The sequence below is a fragment of the Nannobrachium achirus genome (genome assembly GCF_963921795.1).
Source record: "Nannobrachium achirus genome assembly, chromosome: 19".
NCBI lineage: Eukaryota > Metazoa > Chordata > Actinopteri > Myctophiformes > Myctophidae > Nannobrachium > Nannobrachium achirus.
The window spans coordinates 25,615,456-25,635,392 of NC_137826.1; the positions used below are offsets into that span (position 1 = coordinate 25,615,456).

At 41.1% G+C, this 19,937-nt stretch overlaps 1 protein-coding gene across 5 annotated transcripts in view; it reads right to left on the minus strand.

The window, feature by feature from the left end:
• Positions 1-1,455: 1,455 nt before the first annotated feature.
• The window catches only part of gdpd5a (glycerophosphodiester phosphodiesterase domain containing 5a), a 35,565-nt gene continuing 17,083 nt past the window's right edge, over positions 1,456-19,937 (minus strand). Inside the window, exons 1-15 of one of the 5 annotated variants that reach the window (XM_080748447.1) lie at positions 15,541-15,615; positions 15,357-15,460; positions 13,990-14,083; positions 13,835-13,894; positions 13,641-13,739; positions 13,290-13,383; positions 12,493-12,638; positions 9,994-10,076; positions 8,155-8,305; positions 7,192-7,422; positions 6,310-6,455; positions 5,869-6,016; positions 5,383-5,465; positions 3,185-3,297; positions 1,456-3,085 (exon numbers count right to left, since the gene is read on the minus strand). In XM_080748447.1, coding sequence (XP_080604573.1) covers positions 2,997-3,085; positions 3,185-3,297; positions 5,383-5,465; positions 5,869-6,016; positions 6,310-6,455; positions 7,192-7,422; positions 8,155-8,305; positions 9,994-10,076; positions 12,493-12,638; positions 13,290-13,383; positions 13,641-13,739; positions 13,835-13,894; positions 13,990-13,992 — 1,446 coding nt within the window. In that variant the 5' untranslated portion in view covers positions 13,993-14,083; positions 15,357-15,460; positions 15,541-15,615 and the 3' untranslated portion in view covers positions 1,456-2,996. Of the gene's footprint in view, positions 3,086-3,184; positions 3,338-5,382; positions 5,466-5,868; positions 6,017-6,309; positions 6,456-7,191; positions 7,423-8,154; positions 8,306-9,993; positions 10,077-12,492; positions 12,639-13,289; positions 13,384-13,640; positions 13,740-13,834; positions 13,895-13,989; positions 14,084-15,356; positions 15,461-15,540; positions 15,616-19,937 lie in introns of those variants that run through there. The other 4 variants (XM_080748445.1, XM_080748444.1, XR_013963034.1 and 1 more) reach the window with 4 other exon arrangements.

Sequence of the window (19,937 nt, forward strand, 5' to 3'; positions counted from 1 at the left end):
CCATTGTTCCTTGTACCTTCACTGATTTGGATTTCAGCAGATACTACAGCAGAATATGCAAGTGAATTTGTGTCTTCAGAACAGAAAGTTACATTATTTACTTAAGGAAATTACATTTTGTCTGTTAATATACATTTTTCGTACAATTAGGGCCTACCTTATGATCATTGCCAGTAAAAGGCAATTAAAGTCATAGAAATGTCTACTCTCTACATAGCCTACAACAGCAACAAGTCAACAAAAAAGTATTTGAATGCTTCGACTGACCAGACCAGACAGAGATCATACCTCATTCATAAACTCTAATATACGAATCTATTGTGCTGTCCTGATTGTGTTCCTCTAATTAGGGGTTATATAGGCTATTCATATAGGTATACCTACCTCTACATTCTTAAAGAGCTTGAATTGTAGACGATATTTGGACTTAATTTCTTGCCCCATCATACAGTAGCCTATAATCAAATACTGTTTTACTAAAATACAGCAAATACAGTTTAAAAGAAGTTAGTGTTGTCAGTCTCATAGAGAACAGAAGGGGGAGCAAATTATGCAATATTGCAGAACATAGCCTACTTTCTCTCTGAAAGCCTGGTGGGCGAGGTTAACTTGGATCATAAGACAATACACATGTCTTGGCAGCTAATATTAGCATTAGCATTGCAAAGAAAATTCGATGACCATTGACCAATAATGAGATGTAACTTTTAATGCCCGTTTTCAGGCCTAACATCAACGTGACTTCGAGCCTGTTTCAAATCAAATTGAATGCTTTTATGCTAAATTATCAAAGAATAAATTACATTTCCCCATAGCCTATACAGCATTGAATTGGAACATTTTGCTCTAATCTTACCTTTAGGCTGTGCATGCATTCATCAGGTGCTCGCCTTGCTCTGCTCACACACCATCTTTGAAAACAACCTACTTGCACATGGAAGCGGCCATATTTAATTGTAAAGCTGATTGGCTGTCTACTCACTCACTAGACCTCATTTGAGTTGAGTGGTTTTTAGCATTTAGTTAGCCTACATAGGTTACAATGCAGCAGATTGTAGATAGTAAACAAAATAATTGCTCACTGTTAGAGTTTTGTTTAGTATGGTGCTATTTATATGCACCCTAAACTACAAAATGTAATTTGGTGCATATAGTCTATTATGTAGCACCCCAGCAGCATATTCCACAAAGAACTTGAAGAATCTTGATACAGAACCCTAGGCTATATTGAAATCAGGAAAAAAACTATAACTGAAAACCATTCATTCAAAGGTTTTTTACCACAAAGGCCTACATAGGGGCCTTCTTGAATTAGGGAATAAAAGCATGTAGGCTACATGTAATTTTTACTGTATTCTAAATTATTATGAATTTAATTGAGGATTTGTGATGCAGCAAAACCAATTTTTTAATTGAATAAATATCAAACAAGCCCACACATTTGTCAAAGGATATACCAGTTTTATTTCAAAACATTCTTATTTAGTACTAAAATAGGACTTCTTAAATTGTAGTACTACTTTATAATTTAACTACAGTAAATAACACATTATAATATCCTCAGTGGTGTACTAAAAGGCAGCCACGTGAAAGTTGTAGTACAGCTAACCACTGGTGGACAAAGTACTCAACCCCAGTCTCCTGGTCAAATATTACTCCGCTACAAGTGAAAGTTGTTGTTTCAAAAGTATAAATTACAAAGTGCATTGTCTTTGTTAATATCAATCCACCGCCGTATTGACATTTAGACATGTAAAAAAAGAAGAAAAAAATATATATATGTGCAAGCTCACAATGTGAGCTTGTAGATTGTAGAGCTATTTTCACTATACTGTATTTGAAATAGGACTTATTAATTCAAATGTACTTTTTCCCTTCCTAGAAATGTAGTCAAAAGTACAATATTTGTCTTTGAAATGTATTGGAGTGAAGTATCCAAAAATCCAAGTAGTCAAGTAAAGTACAGATACAGAATTTTGTATTACTTAAGTACAGTACTCAAGTAAATGTGCTTTGTTACAGTCCACCACTGCAACTAACATCGACTAAAAGGGACCAATGATGGCATAACAGAGAAGAGGCAGAAATACACAAGACTGGAATGTGGACCACAATGTCATCATGACTATCAAATATGAAATCATATGAAAACCATGAAACCAAACCATAATTCGAGACAATAGGAAACTACTTTCCCCCCCGTGTTCAAATCTGGCTTCACACAGTTGATGGCATTTCTCAAGAGAATAAATGCAAACCATAAAATATCAAACAAGTCCATACCATGAAATTCCTCTCAGAGGGAAACATATATGTAAAACTTATATAAACAGAATGCACGCACACACGCACACACACAGAGTAGGGCACCACACGTGTCCTCATTTATAAAACAAAAGCAAAGTATCTAGTATTCTATTCTAGAAAAGGACACTGAAGCGAGCAGGCTAAAGGGTTAGTTAGTGTAATCTTGCAATATTTAGGCTTAGTATCAATTGAAGAATTAATTGACACTAAAATGGATGGCCTGACTGCTTGTTACACACAGCATCATCAAAATATATAGATACTAATGCCTTATGAATAAGTACCATAGGGCTAACCATGGCAAGCTTCAAATGTCTTTTCAAATCACCATTATTTAATATGAAACATCTTGGTTCTGGAGAAATGCAAAGGACAGACATACACATTACACACATACAGAGATCTGTAGAAGTAGATATATTTGATGGATGATGTTGTGGATGTGCACAATTACTCCTGTTCCATTTAGCATTAGCTACAATTTGCGTGTGGCAAATACAGTACCAGAAAACCAAACCTTGCACAGTAAAATCCTGAGTGTACAAATGTAACCAAATGGACCAGATTTGTACACTTTCCGAGTTAATTTAACATTCAGGATTTCACCTGGTCTATAGACTTTACTTGGTTTTATTGTACCTTTATTCATATTATTTATACATATTTTCCAGACTAGTGCTAGTGTAGATTCAGCGGCTGAGGCTGCAGTGGTACGTAGCATAACCATTCTCTGGATAGAGAGACAGGTCTTCTGAACTGCACTGCCCGTTGTCAATTTCTGTGACGAAGGCAAATAGAAAAGGACATTTCATTAATACTCAAAACATGTATTGGATAAAAAAAACAATTATTATACAAAGTGTCTCTCCTGTCACACCTGAGAATATGAGCTTTTCCTTCATAATGTTGATGTCGCGGCTGGGCCTGCGCACCACTGTGCTCAGCATGATCTGCTCCGGGTTGTAGCTCTGCATGTCGCTCATTTTCCACCTGTCAGAGCACGCACATGTACATGGACACACACATAGGGCTGTCACAATTATTACATAATCGTCTAATCGTGATTCTTTTACATGATCGTGATTCTTTTTCATAATCGTCATAATCGTTTCCATGTTGAAAAATGTTCATATATATTTTTTTTTTAAAGTAAAAAATAGTGGAAATAGCAGATCTACAAGCTCACAACGCGTCGCATCGCGACGCGTTGTGAGCTTGTAGATCGGCTATTTCAAGTGTAAATCTGGCAAATATGTCAGTCATTTCTTTGTATATTTAGGTTATGTGTCATATCTGCCATGTGCAACTTCAAAGCCTAAAAGCCAAACAGAAATGTAATTGTCATTGACAAAAACACAATTACATTGTTAATCGCAATTATTTGAGGGACAAATAATCGTCATGTCAAATGTCATAATCGTGACAGCCCTAGCTGTACATGCCAACGATTATTCATCATTCTATTTGTACACTCTTAGGAGTAAAAGAAAGAAAGAAAGAAAAACACAAAGGATTTGACTGTGTGTCATTTAACTATGTTGTTCAATTGCTAACACCAACACAACGATTCCGATAAGGTGGGAAGCCAGATAGTGAAAACTAACATGGAATACACAACACAGTGTGACCCAGTGCCAAAAAGAACGGCACCAAAAGAAAACATATGAGGGAACTGTGCACGTTGACACTGGGCCGTTCGGGCAGAATGAGCACAAGGAGGACGAACAAGGAGGCAGCAACCAAGGCCAAGGCCAGTCCCACCAGTTACCTGATCATATGATAGCTGACAGATGCCAGGGGCAGCAGAAAGAGGTTGCATGCAGATCAGGCAGAGCAGAGGACAAAGTAGGATGAAAGGAGAGAAGGGCGTGAGAGAAAGAGAGAGAGAGAGAGAGAGACAGCGAGAGAGAGGAAGAGAGTGAGAGAGGAAGAGAGTGAGAGTGTACAGCATGGAGCAAAAAAAATAGAAACAATGAGAGGACAAAAGGCAGCAAGGTCAAGAAAGAGAAATGTGGGGTAGTGAGAGAGAAACCGCAAAGAAAGCACGACAGTCAGTATAGAGAGACAGCAGACTGCACAAGGCTTTGTTAATATGTTGTACAGCCAAAAATACCTAAAAAACACAATGTAATTGACTCGGCCATACAATGAGGTAAAGATTTGTCTTCATTGTCTGATCGTTTTATACAATGAGGTAAAGATTTGTCTTCATTGTCTGATCGTTTTAGTCTTCATAAAGCATGACAGAGCAGACATACAGTATGTCCTTGCTGCAAGGTGAGACTGGTTTCATCAAATCCAACTTATGGCATCACCATTATGGAGTCTATAAAAATAGCATCTTGTCAGACTTTCGCACCCACTATGATGGAGTAGACATAATGTGTGAAAAGCTCTGTCTAACTTGAATTAATTAATCACATTCATTTAGACCAAATCCTTTATTTTAAGAATCATAATTTTTGTGTGATCATCCTAAACATTATACTTCGAATGAGTCAGGTGAATCATCCATCTGCTCGGAGCTAGCAAAGGAACTCCATGCCAAACACACAGAATTATCTGATGAATAGATGGAGATGGTCACATCTCTGAGTGACCCCATAGATTGAGTTGCAGCCCTGGAACAATTATAGAACTCGATGGCAAAGGAGAACAAAATACTTTGTCTCTTTTGAAGAGCTAACATAACATATCTTAAATTTTGAATGTTAATATTCATCACTGTATGTGGCTTATGTGCATTATATTATAGCCTACCTAAAATGAAATGGTGTTTTCTTGCCATCACTAAATTGAGGGAACATAAGTTTGAATCAAGTTCCGTTCTTGTTTTTACAGGTGAAATGGCACTGTATGAAGTGGCTACTCATTAAATTGTGAATTGATTCACAATTTAACATAACAAGTGAATCTAGTCTCACACAAACACAGTTACGCAGCTTGTAGAAAAACTATCTATCTTACCATTTCCTCCTTTAAAAAAACTGCTAATAATTGCGCATGTACCAGATGCGCATATGTATGTCAACTGGCACTCACAACACTCACTGTCCCAACAAAACCACAACTTACTTTTGAAAAGCGAATATTACTAGGACTATGGCGATGGAGGTGAGGTCTGATGCAATCCAGATAACATTGTATGCTTGCTGGCTCTGCAACAGAGAGGGAGAGAGAAAGGTTGAGTGCCACCATACACACCACTAGGGGACACTATCACCACATCCTGTACTTGTGAGCCCAGCACAAGGCACTACAGACTATGAATGAGGATGTGGGACAGCTGCTTTCTAGCCTGAGTTGTGTGTCCTTGTCTCATGCTGTGAATTGTGTGTGACTGTGTCCCAGTGTCCCGTTGCACTCCTTCAGCACCACGCTGTGCTCCAGCCTGCCGCTGGGCTGCCTCACATCTTTCTGTGCCCTCGCCCTCGAGTCTCGCTGTGCCCTCGTCACTCTCTGTCCTCTCTCTCCCGCTATACTGTGTACAATGTCTTTCTGCGTGCCCTTGTCTTTATTGCGGCGGTGTCAGAGGAAAAGAAAGAGGGAGGCACTGTTTACCGTGAGCCAGATGGGGTAAGGCACCTTTCGGAGGACTTGAGGGGCATCGGAGGAGACGGAAGGCACCCCACTGCACCACACAATGGAGTAGAGCCAGGGTTCGTTCACTGGGTACACAGTCACGCTCACGTTATTGGCCAGATACGCCCTGAGGGAAGAAAAATAACGCAGTGTAACCATCATGTCTGTCCCATCAGCATTTATAATAATAGCACTGTAGTTTAAAATGTGCACCTAACGAACTCTGCCCAGTATCTCTGTTGCCAAGTGTAGCTTCAAACAGTGATCACCCCGTGCATTCTTACTGTGATAAAGCTACAACACACATGCACCAACTTACATCATACATCCTTTAAATCCTTTTTTTCTTCTTCTACTTCTTTTTCACATTGTGGAAGTGGAAGAAGACAATGACACCTAACAGCTGGTGTTGGTGCTTACTGTATGTCTTTGAGGCTGGTGTTGCTGTAGTGAAGCGTGAGGCTAGTTATGCCCCTCTGTTTTATCTCCTCCAGTGACAGCTTTTCATTGCTGGTCTGCTGCAGCCCACGCACTCTCCCCCTAGCCGTGTCTGGGGTCCAAGTTGCCTAGGAGATCAAATGTGCTGTTACTCTTTAAAAGGGCATGTTCTTCTTTAGCAATTGAACCATAAAACTAATTATAAAACAATGGAAATGTTTTTGCTTTTTTAATTATGGTAACGTTATTGACCATATTCACATGGTGGGACATTTTGCTCTTACTTTATACTCAGGAGGTTGGGGGGGACCCTCATAGCCTGGCATGGCCAGACTAATATCATTGCGCAGATATTAGTCTGGAATCTCTGTATGGAACCTGCATTTCCAAATAGCGGATTCAAAAAAATGGTCCCTCACTACTTCGGAGGGAGTGAAATCCAATGACAATTGAGCGGTGCAGACCAAATCTGCCAAGGGCAATTTATTTTTTGCAAGGCTAGGACCCTCATTCCACCTACTGATTTTCAATTAAAAGCAAAATGCCCATTGTGTGAATATGGTCAATTAAAGCAGCGGCTCTCAAACATTTTCTTGTCAAGGACCCCCAAATTGACCCCATCTGAATTCTTTTTTTGCCAGGGACTCCCATAAGAGACAATTTTTTTTCAAAATGTTCAAATTATTCCAATTTGTTTTCAAATGGCGAGCTATTAGATCGGCTATTTTAAAATAACCGATGTCCAAGGGATTTAAGTAGTTCAACCGGTTTTGATGCTAAATTAACTAAATGAACCCCATCAAGGACCCCACTTTGAGAACCACTGAATTAAAGGAGTGTGAATGCGTCATTGGAGAGACCTACAGTTCTCACCCTCTTGGGGGAGATGCCTGCCCTCTGGACGGCCCACAGAGTGTCCATGAACCAGTTGCGATGGCGTGGGTGCTCAGGGGGGGGACTGCGGATGGTGATGAGAGCCGTGCGGTTGGCCTTGGACGCCACGCGCAGCATCTCCACCAGACTGCACACAGTCTGGTTCCCTATCCTGTTTCTCTCCCTCGCTGTCAGGGACCGCACTGTCCAGTAGGGGTCACTCTGAAGACATGAAGGGAAAGAGTCTGTGAGAGTGTGTGTGTACTGTGTGTGTGTGTGTGTGTGTGTGTGTGTGTACTCTGTGTGTGTGTGTGTGTGTGTGTACTCTGTGTGTGTGTGCGTGTGTAAATGGTAAATGGTAAATGGTAAATGGTGCATTTATATAGCGCTTTATCCAAAGCGCTTTACAGAGATTGTGCATTACATTCACCCATTCACGCACACAAGGCACCAACCAGCTCACCGGGAGCAATGTGGGGTTCAGAGTCTTGCCCAAGGACCCTTCGATATTAACTCAGGGGGAGCCCGGATTCGAACTGGGAACCCTTCGGGAACCCTTCGTGCTCTAATAACGGTTTCTCTACCCCTGAACTATGCCGCCCCACTGTGTGTGTGTGTGTGTGTGTGTGTGTGTGTGTGTGTGTGTGTGTGTGTGTGTGTGTGTGTGTGTGTGTGTGTGTGTGTGTGTGTGTGTGTGTGTGTGTGTGTGTGTGTGTGTGCGTGCGTGCGTGCGTGTGTGGATGGGGCAAAGACAGACTCACAGACAGAGCCATGGAAAATGAGACACAGACATGAAAGAGCCTCTTTAGAAACTATAGCAAATGATGATAATGGTTTACATCTGTAATCCTTTGATAAACAATAAAGCTGATTCTGATTCTGAAGTGCTGTCATTCATAATCATGGTGATAATACTGTTTGTAATTGGGGAAAAGGTGAGGTAAGTTGAAATACCTCCAAAAACCACTGGCCCGCGTTTAGAGAGCGTATCTCAGTCCAGTTGAAGAGCGAAGCGTCGTCGTACTGCCTGGCTGGAAACACCTTGCTGACGTCAGTGGTTCTCCTCAACGTACGGTCCCGCATCAGGAAGGGAACCCCGTCCACACTGGGAGAAGAGAAACAAACGTATTACAGCATTTAGACCAGTGGTATGAGTTTTTTCACATCAAGGACCATTATTCATTCAGCATTTGAGCCGCGGACCAGCATTTGATGAGATTTAGCCTCTCAGACCCAAGACTTAGAATATTTTGTTATCGTTGTACAGTATCATATGATTTTATCCACAATTGACGCGTCGCTCCTAGAGGGCAGATGTGTCCAGAGTAGCTCTTCAGTTTTTTTTCCTTCTTTTTCTTTTTTTCTTCCCTTTACGTGTTTCTTTCCTTCTGTGTGACCCTTCTTCACACGTGCCAGACCTGGCATTTGTCTGGGTGGTCTTTGCTTTTATTTCTGTACTGCTCTTGTCTTTGTTTTGTTTTTTTCCCTCTTATCTATCTTTTCTTACGTCTCTGTAACTTTGTAAATAACTGTATACTGCTGTGCTACTACTGGACAACTGAATTTCCCCCTTGGGATAATAAAGGTATCTATCTATCTATCTATAATTCCATGCTGTATTTATGTGGTACCATTAGGAGAGATAACAGGCCAATGTTGAGCAAAATAACCATGTAACTTTTTTTATAAAACAAATCTTAAAATTGTCCTAACTGTTAAATCGCTAAAGTTTTAGAACACCCACTCTGTTATTTTCAGCTTCTGAAGCCTTCTCTTTATATGTTTTCTATGAGTTGTGAGGGGGGTAGAATTTCCCGGCAAAATGATGTCATCTCCCACATGATACACTACCGGCCAATCACAGCGCGGATCATACACCACCGGCCAATCACAGCGAGTCTTGCTGTCTCTAAAGGAAGTAGCTTCCCTCAGCAACTGTGTTTACATTGGTGAAGGAATCTTGCCTGCTACTCCCTCAATCCTGGTCTAAAAATGATGGGAGACGGCTCTACGGATCCGGACCCCCGTTCCGGTGGTCCGCGGCGACTCCGGCCGAAAAAAGCAATACCACTACTGACCACTAGTTGAGCAGCTTCCACAGTACAGCTTTAAGTAATGCAGGTGGTTAACAATAATGTAACACTTGAGAGCGTAAAATGTCCATTTGGTTTCATTTTACGCTCCAACTCATTTGAACTCAAACTCAACTGTGTGTTAAATATTACAATATTATTATATTATTTATGTATAGTTAATAACCTGATATATAGTTAATAACTGGATATGTATAGTTAATAACCTGATATGTATAGTTAATAACCTGATATGTACAGATCCTTCTCGAAAAATTTGAATATTGTATGAAAAAGCATTGCAGATGCCCTAGCACCCCAAATCATAGCTGACTTCGGAAACTCCCCACTGGACTTAAAGCAATTCTGACTTCAGAAGGTAGACATTTCTCTATTATAAATCCTTGTTTTGAGGGGTCTCATGTAATATTGTAATATTTTGAAATATGGACTTTTGATATTCATGAGCTGTATGCCATAAAAAAAAATCTAAATTTTAACAAAAAAAGGTTTGGAATAATTCACTGAATGTCCAATGTTTCTAGAATATATGAAAGTTTCAAGAAATGATAATTTTACAAAATATTCAAATTTTTCGAGAGGTATAGTTAATAACTGGATATGTATAGTTAATAACCTTACATGTATAGTTAATAACTGGATATGTATAGTTAATAACCTTACATGTATAGTTAATAACTGGATATGTATAGTTAATAACCTGATAGCGACATCTGCCTCGAGGGAGCTTGCCCCCTGCTGTAGAGCTCTGTTGAAAGACAGGATAGTATTCTCTGGAGCCAGCTGCAGCAGACATACAGAGACCAGAGGGGGAGTCACAGGTGAGAAATATTTGCATAAAATATTATGACAAAAGCAAAAGCTTTTCCCTTAAAACGTTCATGTGCTCTGATAGTAATCAGTGCTACAGAGTGTTTATTCAGTAAGAGGGGTCTCTGCATCTCTCCAGCTCTTTAATAAACAGAAAAGAGAGAGTGTCAGACAGACAGACAGACAGAGAGGGAGAGAGAGACAGAGAGAGAGAGAGAGAGAGAGTGTGTTTGTTTGTCTACAGAACATGTAGTGATCTGGAACAGTATTTGCTTCTCTGGCTGGCTGGCTGTGAAGCAACAGTTCTGTGTATTTACTTTCTAGTCTTCCAGTCTAACAAATCCTAATACAGTAGTCTAATGTGGCTGGTCTCATGGCATAATTGGCATTATGGCAACATAGAGAGGGAGTACACATACAGTTACTAGGGGTGTGTATCCATCCCCTACAAGGCGATTCGATACGTATCCGATACATGGGCTAACGATTCGATTCGGAAACGATACGGCTTACATACAGAACGATTCGATACGATTCGATTTGGTGCAATTTCGATACGATTTCGATTTTGTGGAATTTGATTCGATTCGATCCGATTCGATTCGATACGATTCGATGCGATACGGTGTGATCTGATACTTACGTTTAATGAAACATACATTTTCCATTTTTAATTAAGAAACTTGATCTATAAAGTAGCATGGCTGACCTTCAAATAATGGATATCTCATAAAAGACCAAGGAATAACAGAAAATTGTAAAGAAAGATGGATGACAAATCATTTTAGTATCATGTCATTGTTGTGTTCATTCTAAATAGACACAGACATGTAGATACAAAAAATAATTAATGTAAACTACAAACCCTACTGACATGGTTTGAAAATCTGTCTCACACACCCATTTCTAAGAGCTTCACTTTAGCAGTTACAGTTGGTCAGGTGGAGAAATATAAAACAAACACACAAAAGGCCTGGCCCTTCAGGCTTCAGTACAGTGCAATAATTGTACTTTGCAAAGCTGCTATAATAACACTGAAAAACAGATCAGATCAATCCTCAGCAATGCCACAGATCAGATCACCAAATAAAACTAGTAAAAGAGCCTGCTGTTATTCAGTCAATAAGATAATTTCGAAGAGATCCACTTTACAACAGTAACAACAGCAGTATAAAGTAAGTGCAACATTTGAAGTCTGGCACACATCATGTCTACTTGTTATCGTATGGCTCTACTGCAGTAGTTCTAAAAAAAATCAAAAATCAATGTCAAGGACCCCCAGTTTGACATATGGATCAGGCTCTTGTCTTAAGTTTAAATGGAACCAAATGGACCCATTAGGGTCCATTTGGTTCCATTGGTACACTCCATTGAGTTACACATACCCAAGGGTTCATTAGGGTCCATTTGGTTCCATTTGTACACTCCCCTGCTGAGTTACACATACCCAAGGGTCCATTTGGTTCCTATCATTTTGCCGAGGACCCCCTAGAACTCCCTCAAGGACCCTTGGGGGTCCCCAGACCCCACTTTGAAAACCAATACTCTATAGTCGCCCTTTGCAATAAAAGCTGATGCTGTGATTATTACCTTTGCTGTCGACAAGCGCGGGGACTTCTGATGGTTCTACTGGGAAAAGTGTTATCCAATCCATTACTGTCGCATTCTTATAAAATCCAAACTTGCGTTTCTCCACTGGAATAACCCATAGTGAATAGTGATGGAACTAGTCTACCACGTTGTTGGTTTGTTTACAAGTCGCTGTGTGTCGCACATGCGAGCGTCATACACGCACCAGTGTGCTATGTCGGAAGTAGCAGATCTATACGTTTACAACCCATCCACATACAACACCCTGTGGGCTTGTAGATCTGCGGCTTCCCGCAGGACAGTGACTGCAGTACGCGGAAACCCAGCTCTAGCGGAGGACAGAGCAGCAGGCAGCTTTTTCTTTTTTTTTCTTTCCATTGCACTGCAGCACTGACTGCTAGCAGCGCTCACTTTTGAAGTAATGATTTGTAACAGTAAACGATGAGTAAGTAAGTTCAGAATTTCACAGCAGGTTAATTATTTAATGCTAAAATCCGATTAATCCGATTAATAACTTTAGGACCGATACATCGACCGATACGGCCGCGATTTGGACCGATCCGGGTAAACGCGCATCGATGCGGCCGTATCGCTAGTGTTGAAACCGATAATCGATTCATATCGATTTTTTCCCCCACCCTTACATCAAGTGATGCAGAATACACCATTATAACTCCACGACAAATACTTCTTAAAAGGCCATCTACTGAATCATATTGTTTTGATGCCAGATTGACTGTGTCCCCAATCTCCCATTCATTTAAATGTTTTAAAACAAAAGCTCAAAACCTGAGCTCACCATAGGTGCTCCCCGTCTTCCAATGACCTCAGGCTGAGGTTTGAGGTTGTCACGGTCCATGATGCAGGGGCAGTTGAAGGTGAGCGGTGCTAAACAGACCACCAGGAGGATGGCCATGTACACCAGCAACACCGCCACCTGAAAGTCTAACAGGGAGGACATCACACAGTTAGATTATATTATGCAACCTAGTTTTGGGGATATATTTTTGGGGTTTGTTTTAAATCTGACAGCAGAGTATTAGACAGGTTTGGTTTGCCAATGCATTCTCCCTCCCAACTCATCATATTTCAATGCTTCGTCAGGGACCTTTCATGTCCGATGCTGACGATGCCATTCCGCATATCATGTTAACAATAGCAGATCATAACCGATCCATGTCGGGATGCAACTTGGACTGTGTTGAGTCAGCAGAAGCAGGCTTCACCCTTGCTTCAAGCGGCACATCCTGCCCTTCTTTTCAATGTTTTTAACTTGTTTTCCGTGTTTTCAATGGCAACATTGCCTTGTTCTGAATCAGTTCTGCGTCAGACTACCCTGAAAGTTGAATAATTACCCAGTATCCAGTGCATTTAAAAAAAGGTGCTGCCAAGGGGTCCTGACCGAGCATCGTTATGTATGTGATGAGTTGGGAGTGAGGATGTGATGAAACCAATGAAAGCCTACTATTTTATTCTCTGATGAACATGCGTTCATTCACTGACCCCCATTCAACAAAGTATACAGGGACTAAAGAGGTTAACTTTTCAGTGATGATGGCAGATTTGGGTTTGAGATAAGACTTGACAAAGACTTACTGGAGCTCCTCTTATGGACCACATATCCAGACACCAACCAGCCCAACACTGTGACTGCTACTAAGGCTCCTATGTGCAGGAAAGGTGCAGTGAACTGCACATAAAACACAGACAAACACATGAAATGAAGAGGAGAATAGTCATTAAGAAAAGTAGTAAGAGCTTGATGAAGCAAATTTTAACAGTTTAACAAGCATGGGTCTTCCCATGCTGGCACCTAAAACAATGGAAAATGTTATTTTGCTTCTCGCAGAGGTATACAGGTCCAGCAAACTTTGTTTAATTATACACAGTCAAATTATTACAGGTAAATGTTTACACTCCCTCGGATGTTACTGTTTAAAGACCAACCTGTAGAGATATAAGGACGATGTCCCACTCATCACCCCAAATATCATCAATGGACACCACACCCGTGATAGTGGTTAGCAGAGTGGCCAGCACTCCGATCTGCAGTGGCAAAACGCAAATGCTTTGTTACCTGATGTCGGAATTGTTTTGCAGAGCAAAATCATTGCAAGGAAGGGAGATATAATTGAATGTACCTTGTGAACCCAAAAGAGGTTTAGCTGCTGCCCCAGTGAAATATGAAAAAGTGCTAAAATCTGCAAGAACAAACAGGATAGTTTATTTGATCTATTACAAAACACACAAAAAAGCTAAATGTGCAAAATATTTAGGAGAATGAAAACCCACCTACCATTAGGAATGTAATGTAACTGAATCCAACAGCGGTGGATACGACGATGGGGACAGTCTCATCCTTCCATTCTCCCGACCGGTTGTACAATGACCTGCAATATCAGACAGGTGATGATTTGATGAATTGTAAAAATGGTAAATGGTGCATTTATATGGCGCTTTTTATCCAAAGCGCTTTACATAGATTGTACATTACATTCATCCAGTCACACACATATTCATATACCGATGGCAGAGAAAACCATCCAAGGCACCAACCTGCTCATCGGGAGTAATTAGGGGTTCAGAGTCTTGCTCCCCAGGATCGAACTGGGAAACTGTGTTTCCCATCCGGCCACTCTACCGGCGACTCTACCCCTGAGCCAACTAACCAATATCTCATTGGAGATGCTAGTTTTACCTCAATGATTTAAAGGGACACACCATGATGTTGATGTGCATTTCAGTTAGAGATGCAGTGCCAGTGCTAAAACATGACGATCAGGTATTATGATTATACTAGGAGGAAGATTTCTTTTCAAAAAAAGTGTACAGAAAGTGTTAAAATTGGGGTTTTATGTGGCCACACCCACCAGTTCATTATGTATGCCCGGTTGTCTGGTGGCTGGTGACCCAGCTGAGGTTAGCCACACCCACAGTGTTGGGTGAATGGTAAAAGGGCAGGGGATGAGATTATGATGTCCTTTAATCTGTGTTTTTCGACTGGGCCTTTTGAGGCCCAGTATTTCAGATTTCAGGAAGTAACCAAAAATACACCGGGAAGACAAATCTGCACATTATAACCACACCTGGGGGTCTATTAGAGTCATGTCAACTCCATAGACACATACAAAACAGAAAAAGTACAAAACTATGGCACCACCTCTTTAATTGTTGATGTATTCAACTGTTCCAACATGATGAAGACAACTATTTTACCGTAAACACAGCAAAAAAAGCCACCAAGATTAGCGGCTAAAAAACAGAAAGTAAGGGTTGTGGTTTTCACAACTAGGTGTGAACCTTTCAGCTTAACCTCCATGGCATTTCAGAGACACATACTGTAGACTGCTCAGTTTTATAATTGAACATTAGCCCTATAACAACAAATACATAGGAAATGCTGAAAGTTGTATACTCTTTCGTCATTAACCCTATTTTAGAGTTGGCAATAAAAAAAAATAGCAGATGTACAAGGTCACAGTGGGTCACTTTGTGCCGTGCTGATATCTGATATTTTTGAACATTTTTGAAACATTTTGAAAGTGTTGATTTGACACTCAATGTTTTCTGAAAAGAACAATCTATTGAAATGAACTGGTCAATTTCATTTGCAAGAAATCCCCTTCTCCTTGTGTAAAATGTGTAGTTAGATGACTGACTTACAAGTTGAACTCATTGTAATCGTTTTGAGCCACCAACCAGAAGTAGACCCAGAACAGCAGTAGGAGGAAAGAGCTGCACAGGATCGAGAACCATGCACATTCCCACTGTGGAGGAAAACAAACACAACACATGCAGTATAAATGTACAACATGGCATGCTAGGCAATGGGCATTTAGCTATTCACCTGACTTTATGCACTCACAATGAGTGAGCAGTTTCTTCTCAACAACAACAAAGCACTATATGACTTTGGCATTAAATCCACTTGGCTGGCCAACTGAAATACTTAAAAGCCTGTTTCTAATCGTTTGATTATTTGCGTAGTTACTGCTCTTTGGCATTTGTAGGGCATTGCTGTACAGTAGAAATAGTTGATTGATCCAAAAAGCAGAAATGTATTCCTCCAACACTAGCACAGCCACATGCAACAGTAACCACACATTGAATGAGGACCAATGTCCAACAGAGGAGGGTACAGGACAATGGTGGATTAGCTAACATTATAGTGTGACCCCCAGTGACTTGAGCTGAAAGTGCTCACATTCACATAATGAGAAATTACTTCCACAAAAATCACCCTGCTCTAATACAGTGGTTCCCAAACGTTTTAGCTCGAGACCCAAAACAGAAATTAGACATTTGCCCGGGACTCAAACTAGCCCGGGACTCAAACAACGTGGCGCGTTTTGAGCTTGTAGATTGGCTATTTTCACTACTTCTTAAACATGTTTTCTAATTCATGGAATTTCATCGATTTAGTTTTATTTATTAATGAAATTACATAGAATGATATTCAAGAAAGTCTTATCTTTTTGTGGATTTTTTTTTAATGTTTTGAAATAATAATAATAAAAAAATTAAGGGACCCTTACAAATGTGTCCGTGACCCACAAATGGGTCCCGACCCAGTGTTTGGGAAACAGCACTCAAAAATATACATACACTGTCTTACACTGTATTTGCACTAATTTACACTGTAAAATCCAGAGTGTTCCTTTACGCTACGAGTGTTGACGCTATTGGTATCTCAAATAGATGACTTAGGAGTTTCTCTTCTATTTGCTCATTAACTTAAGCCTTTTAACCCCTCGCCTGTCCTCTGACATGACATGTGGGGCAAAGGTTTCGAGGAGAGAGTGTGCACTGTCCAAGGATACAGTACTTTGCCATCAGTAATTAACAGGATTAGAGGTTAACGCCACATGGGAAGGTGGGGACCAGTGAGAGGCAGGCTGGCTATAAAAGCTCTGTTGAGCTCTGATCAGCTTTGCACCACACCACGCCTCAGGCTCACCACACCTCAGGCTAATATTAGAGGCAGGACGATAATGACCAAAGGACCAAATGGGACTGCTCGTAGCGGAAAGGTTTCGTAAAAGGGAGGCACAGTATCGTAAAGAATTCAGAAAGGCTGTGGACAATGGACATCATCGAAAACAGTGGCTCAATCTTTTTCATTTCACACCCATTTTGATCTGCATTAGGCCACAAGCCCACATCCATTATATAATTTTAGAGATAGGTCAGTCAGTCAGTCACTCAGTCACAAATGCATTTCCACCTTTATCTCTTCAGCAACTGATCCCAATTTTCACATTTTTCATTGGCCATTAGCATTATACAGAGGCTGACGGAGCCCGATTTCCATTTTCACCAAATTCAAGCTATTTCTTAGCGTTTTTAAACCACTTCTGTTCAACTCAACTTCAGCCTGTTGTCAGGGCAACGGTCCGTTCCTCCAGGCCATGGGATCTGTAACCCCACACCCACCAATCTCACAGTTAGGAATGTTGCAGTGTGTCTCTCTCTCTCTCTCTCTCTCTCTCTCTCTCTCTCTCTCTCTCTCATGTGGTTTGCCTGCATGCACGGGTCACTCATGCACCGGGTGCATTTGATGTGTGTCTTATCTTCCGACGGGTATGGCAAAATTATATACACTCCTCCATGGGCTGCTCCTTACATTATGATACCCCCACATATTCTCACGCACGCACCAGTTACAGTTACTTTCTCCATAACCCACACTCTGCACATATATTGGAGCACATATCTTCAAACGGGTAAGGTCTAGTTTCATACAATCTTTATCTGGAGCGGCAGTGGCTCAGGAGGTAGAGCGGCTGCTTACCAACATGAAGGTTCTCGGTTCAATCCCTGGCTTTGTATCAAAGTGAACTTGAGCAAGACATTTAACAGACATTAGTCATAAACTGCTCCCGATGAGCAGGTTGGTGCCTATGTGGTTTCCTACACCATGTGTGTGTGTGTGTGTGTGTGTGTGTGTGTGTGATTGGGTGAATGTAATGCACATTGTAAACCACCTTGGAAAAAGGTGCTATATTATTAAACTTACATGCATTTATCTCTGGGACCCCAATCTACACTGTAATAAATGTGTTCATTTAACTCTGAGAGTGTAGAAATGGAACCTTACAGGTTAGACCAGGGACCGGAGTTACACTCCCATAATGTCCTCTGAATGTTTATTTACTGGTGTGTAGCAGCTCTATGTACTTGGTATGTGTGTACGCCAATGTTGCAAAATCTGCACTACAAACAACAAACATTTGAAAGATTATGTGTACAGGAGAAGTTGGAACTTCACATAATTCTGATAAATGAGGCCTCAGGAGTCTACTTCTAAATCAGATGTGTGCTTGGAATCAATCTTCTCCAAGTGATGATGAATCTAGAACTATCAGCTGCCACCCTGTCATATGATGTTATGTATGCTTCCTCTGACCCTCTCCTGAAGAAGGCTGTACATTTTCTGTAAGGAACAAGACAATTCAGCTTTATCACACTGATAGAAAGTGCGTAGTGGTGCAGTATATTCAAGATTCATACCAGTCTGTCAGGTTCCACATCTTAGCCACACCAACTCAAAACGGCCAAAGACTGTTTTTGTCCGGCTATTCCCAACATTCGGTTGTGTTAGAAGTCACCATTATTACAGAAATATATACTGCATGCTATGCTGAACGTAATCCACTTAGTGTCATCTTTTCAAAATGCATATTTACCGTACAGTTTGTGTTTATATGCTTATTTCGCAATACCTATTGCGCAATCCTCTGTAGAGCCAATGTGTCATTATCATCATCAAAGTCTCAGGTTACAAGAGGGAAGGGGGGGGGGGGTCAGCTGGACAGGGAGAGAGAGAGAGAGAGAGAGAGAGAGAGAGAGAGAGGTACAGTACAGTACAGTACAGTAAGGTACGGTACAGTAAGGTACAGTAGAGTACAGTACAGTAAGATACAGTAGATTACAGTACAGTAAAATACAGTAGATTACAGTACAGTAAGATACAGTACAGCAAGGTACAGTAGAGTACAGCAAAGTAGAGTACAATACGGTAAGGTACAGCAAAGTACAGTAGAGTACAGCAAAGTACAGTACAAGTACAGCAAAGTACAGTACAATACGGTACAGTCATGTACAGTAGAGTACAGCAAAGTACAGTAATGTAAAGTAGAGTACAATAGAGTACAGCAAAGTACAGTAAGGTAAAGTAGAGTACAGTTGAGTACATTAAAGTACAGTACAGTAAGGTATAGTAAGGTACAGTAGAGTACATTAAAGTACAGTACAGTAAGGTATATTAAGGTACAGTAGAGTACATTAAAGTACAGTACAGTAAGGTACAGTAGAGTACAGTAAAGTACAGTACAGTAAGTGGATGGATGGATGAATGTGGATGGATGGATGGATGGATGGATGGATGTGGATGGATGGATGGATGTGGATGGATGGATGGATGTGGATGGATGGATGGATGTGGATGGATGGATGGATGGATGGATGGATGCATGTATGGATGGATGGATGCATGGATGTGGACGGATGGATGGATGGATGGATGGATGGATGTGGATGGATGGATGGATGGATGTGGATGGATGGATGTGGATGGATGGATGGATGTGGATGGATGGATGGATGGATGGATGGATGTGGATGGATGGATGGATGGATGGATGTGGATGGGTGGATGGATTGTGGATGGATGGAGGGATGGATGTGGATGGATGGATGGATGGATGTGGATCTGGATGGATGGATGGATGTGGATGGATGGATGGATGGATGCATGGATGCATGGATTGATGGATGGATGTGGATGGATGGATGGATGGATGTGGATGGATGGATGTGGATAGATGGATGGGGATGGATGGATGGATGTGGATGGATGGATGGATGGATGGATGGATGCATGGATGGATGGATGTGGATGGATGCATGCATGGATGGATGGATGGATGTGGATGGATGGATGGATGGATGGATGGATGGATGGATGTGGATGGATGGATGTGGATGGATGGATGAATGGATGAATGGATGGATGGATGGATGGATGGATGGATGTGGATGGATGGATGTGGATGGATGGATGGATGTGGATGGATGTGTGGATGGATGGATGGATGTGGATGGATGGATGTGGATGGATGGATGGATGGATGTGGATGAATGGATGTGGATGGATGGATGGATGTGGATGGATGTATGGATGTTCGGTGGTCATGGCGGGCCGTTTATAATACAATTTAGGAACGGAGCCCAGGGCTCTAGTTT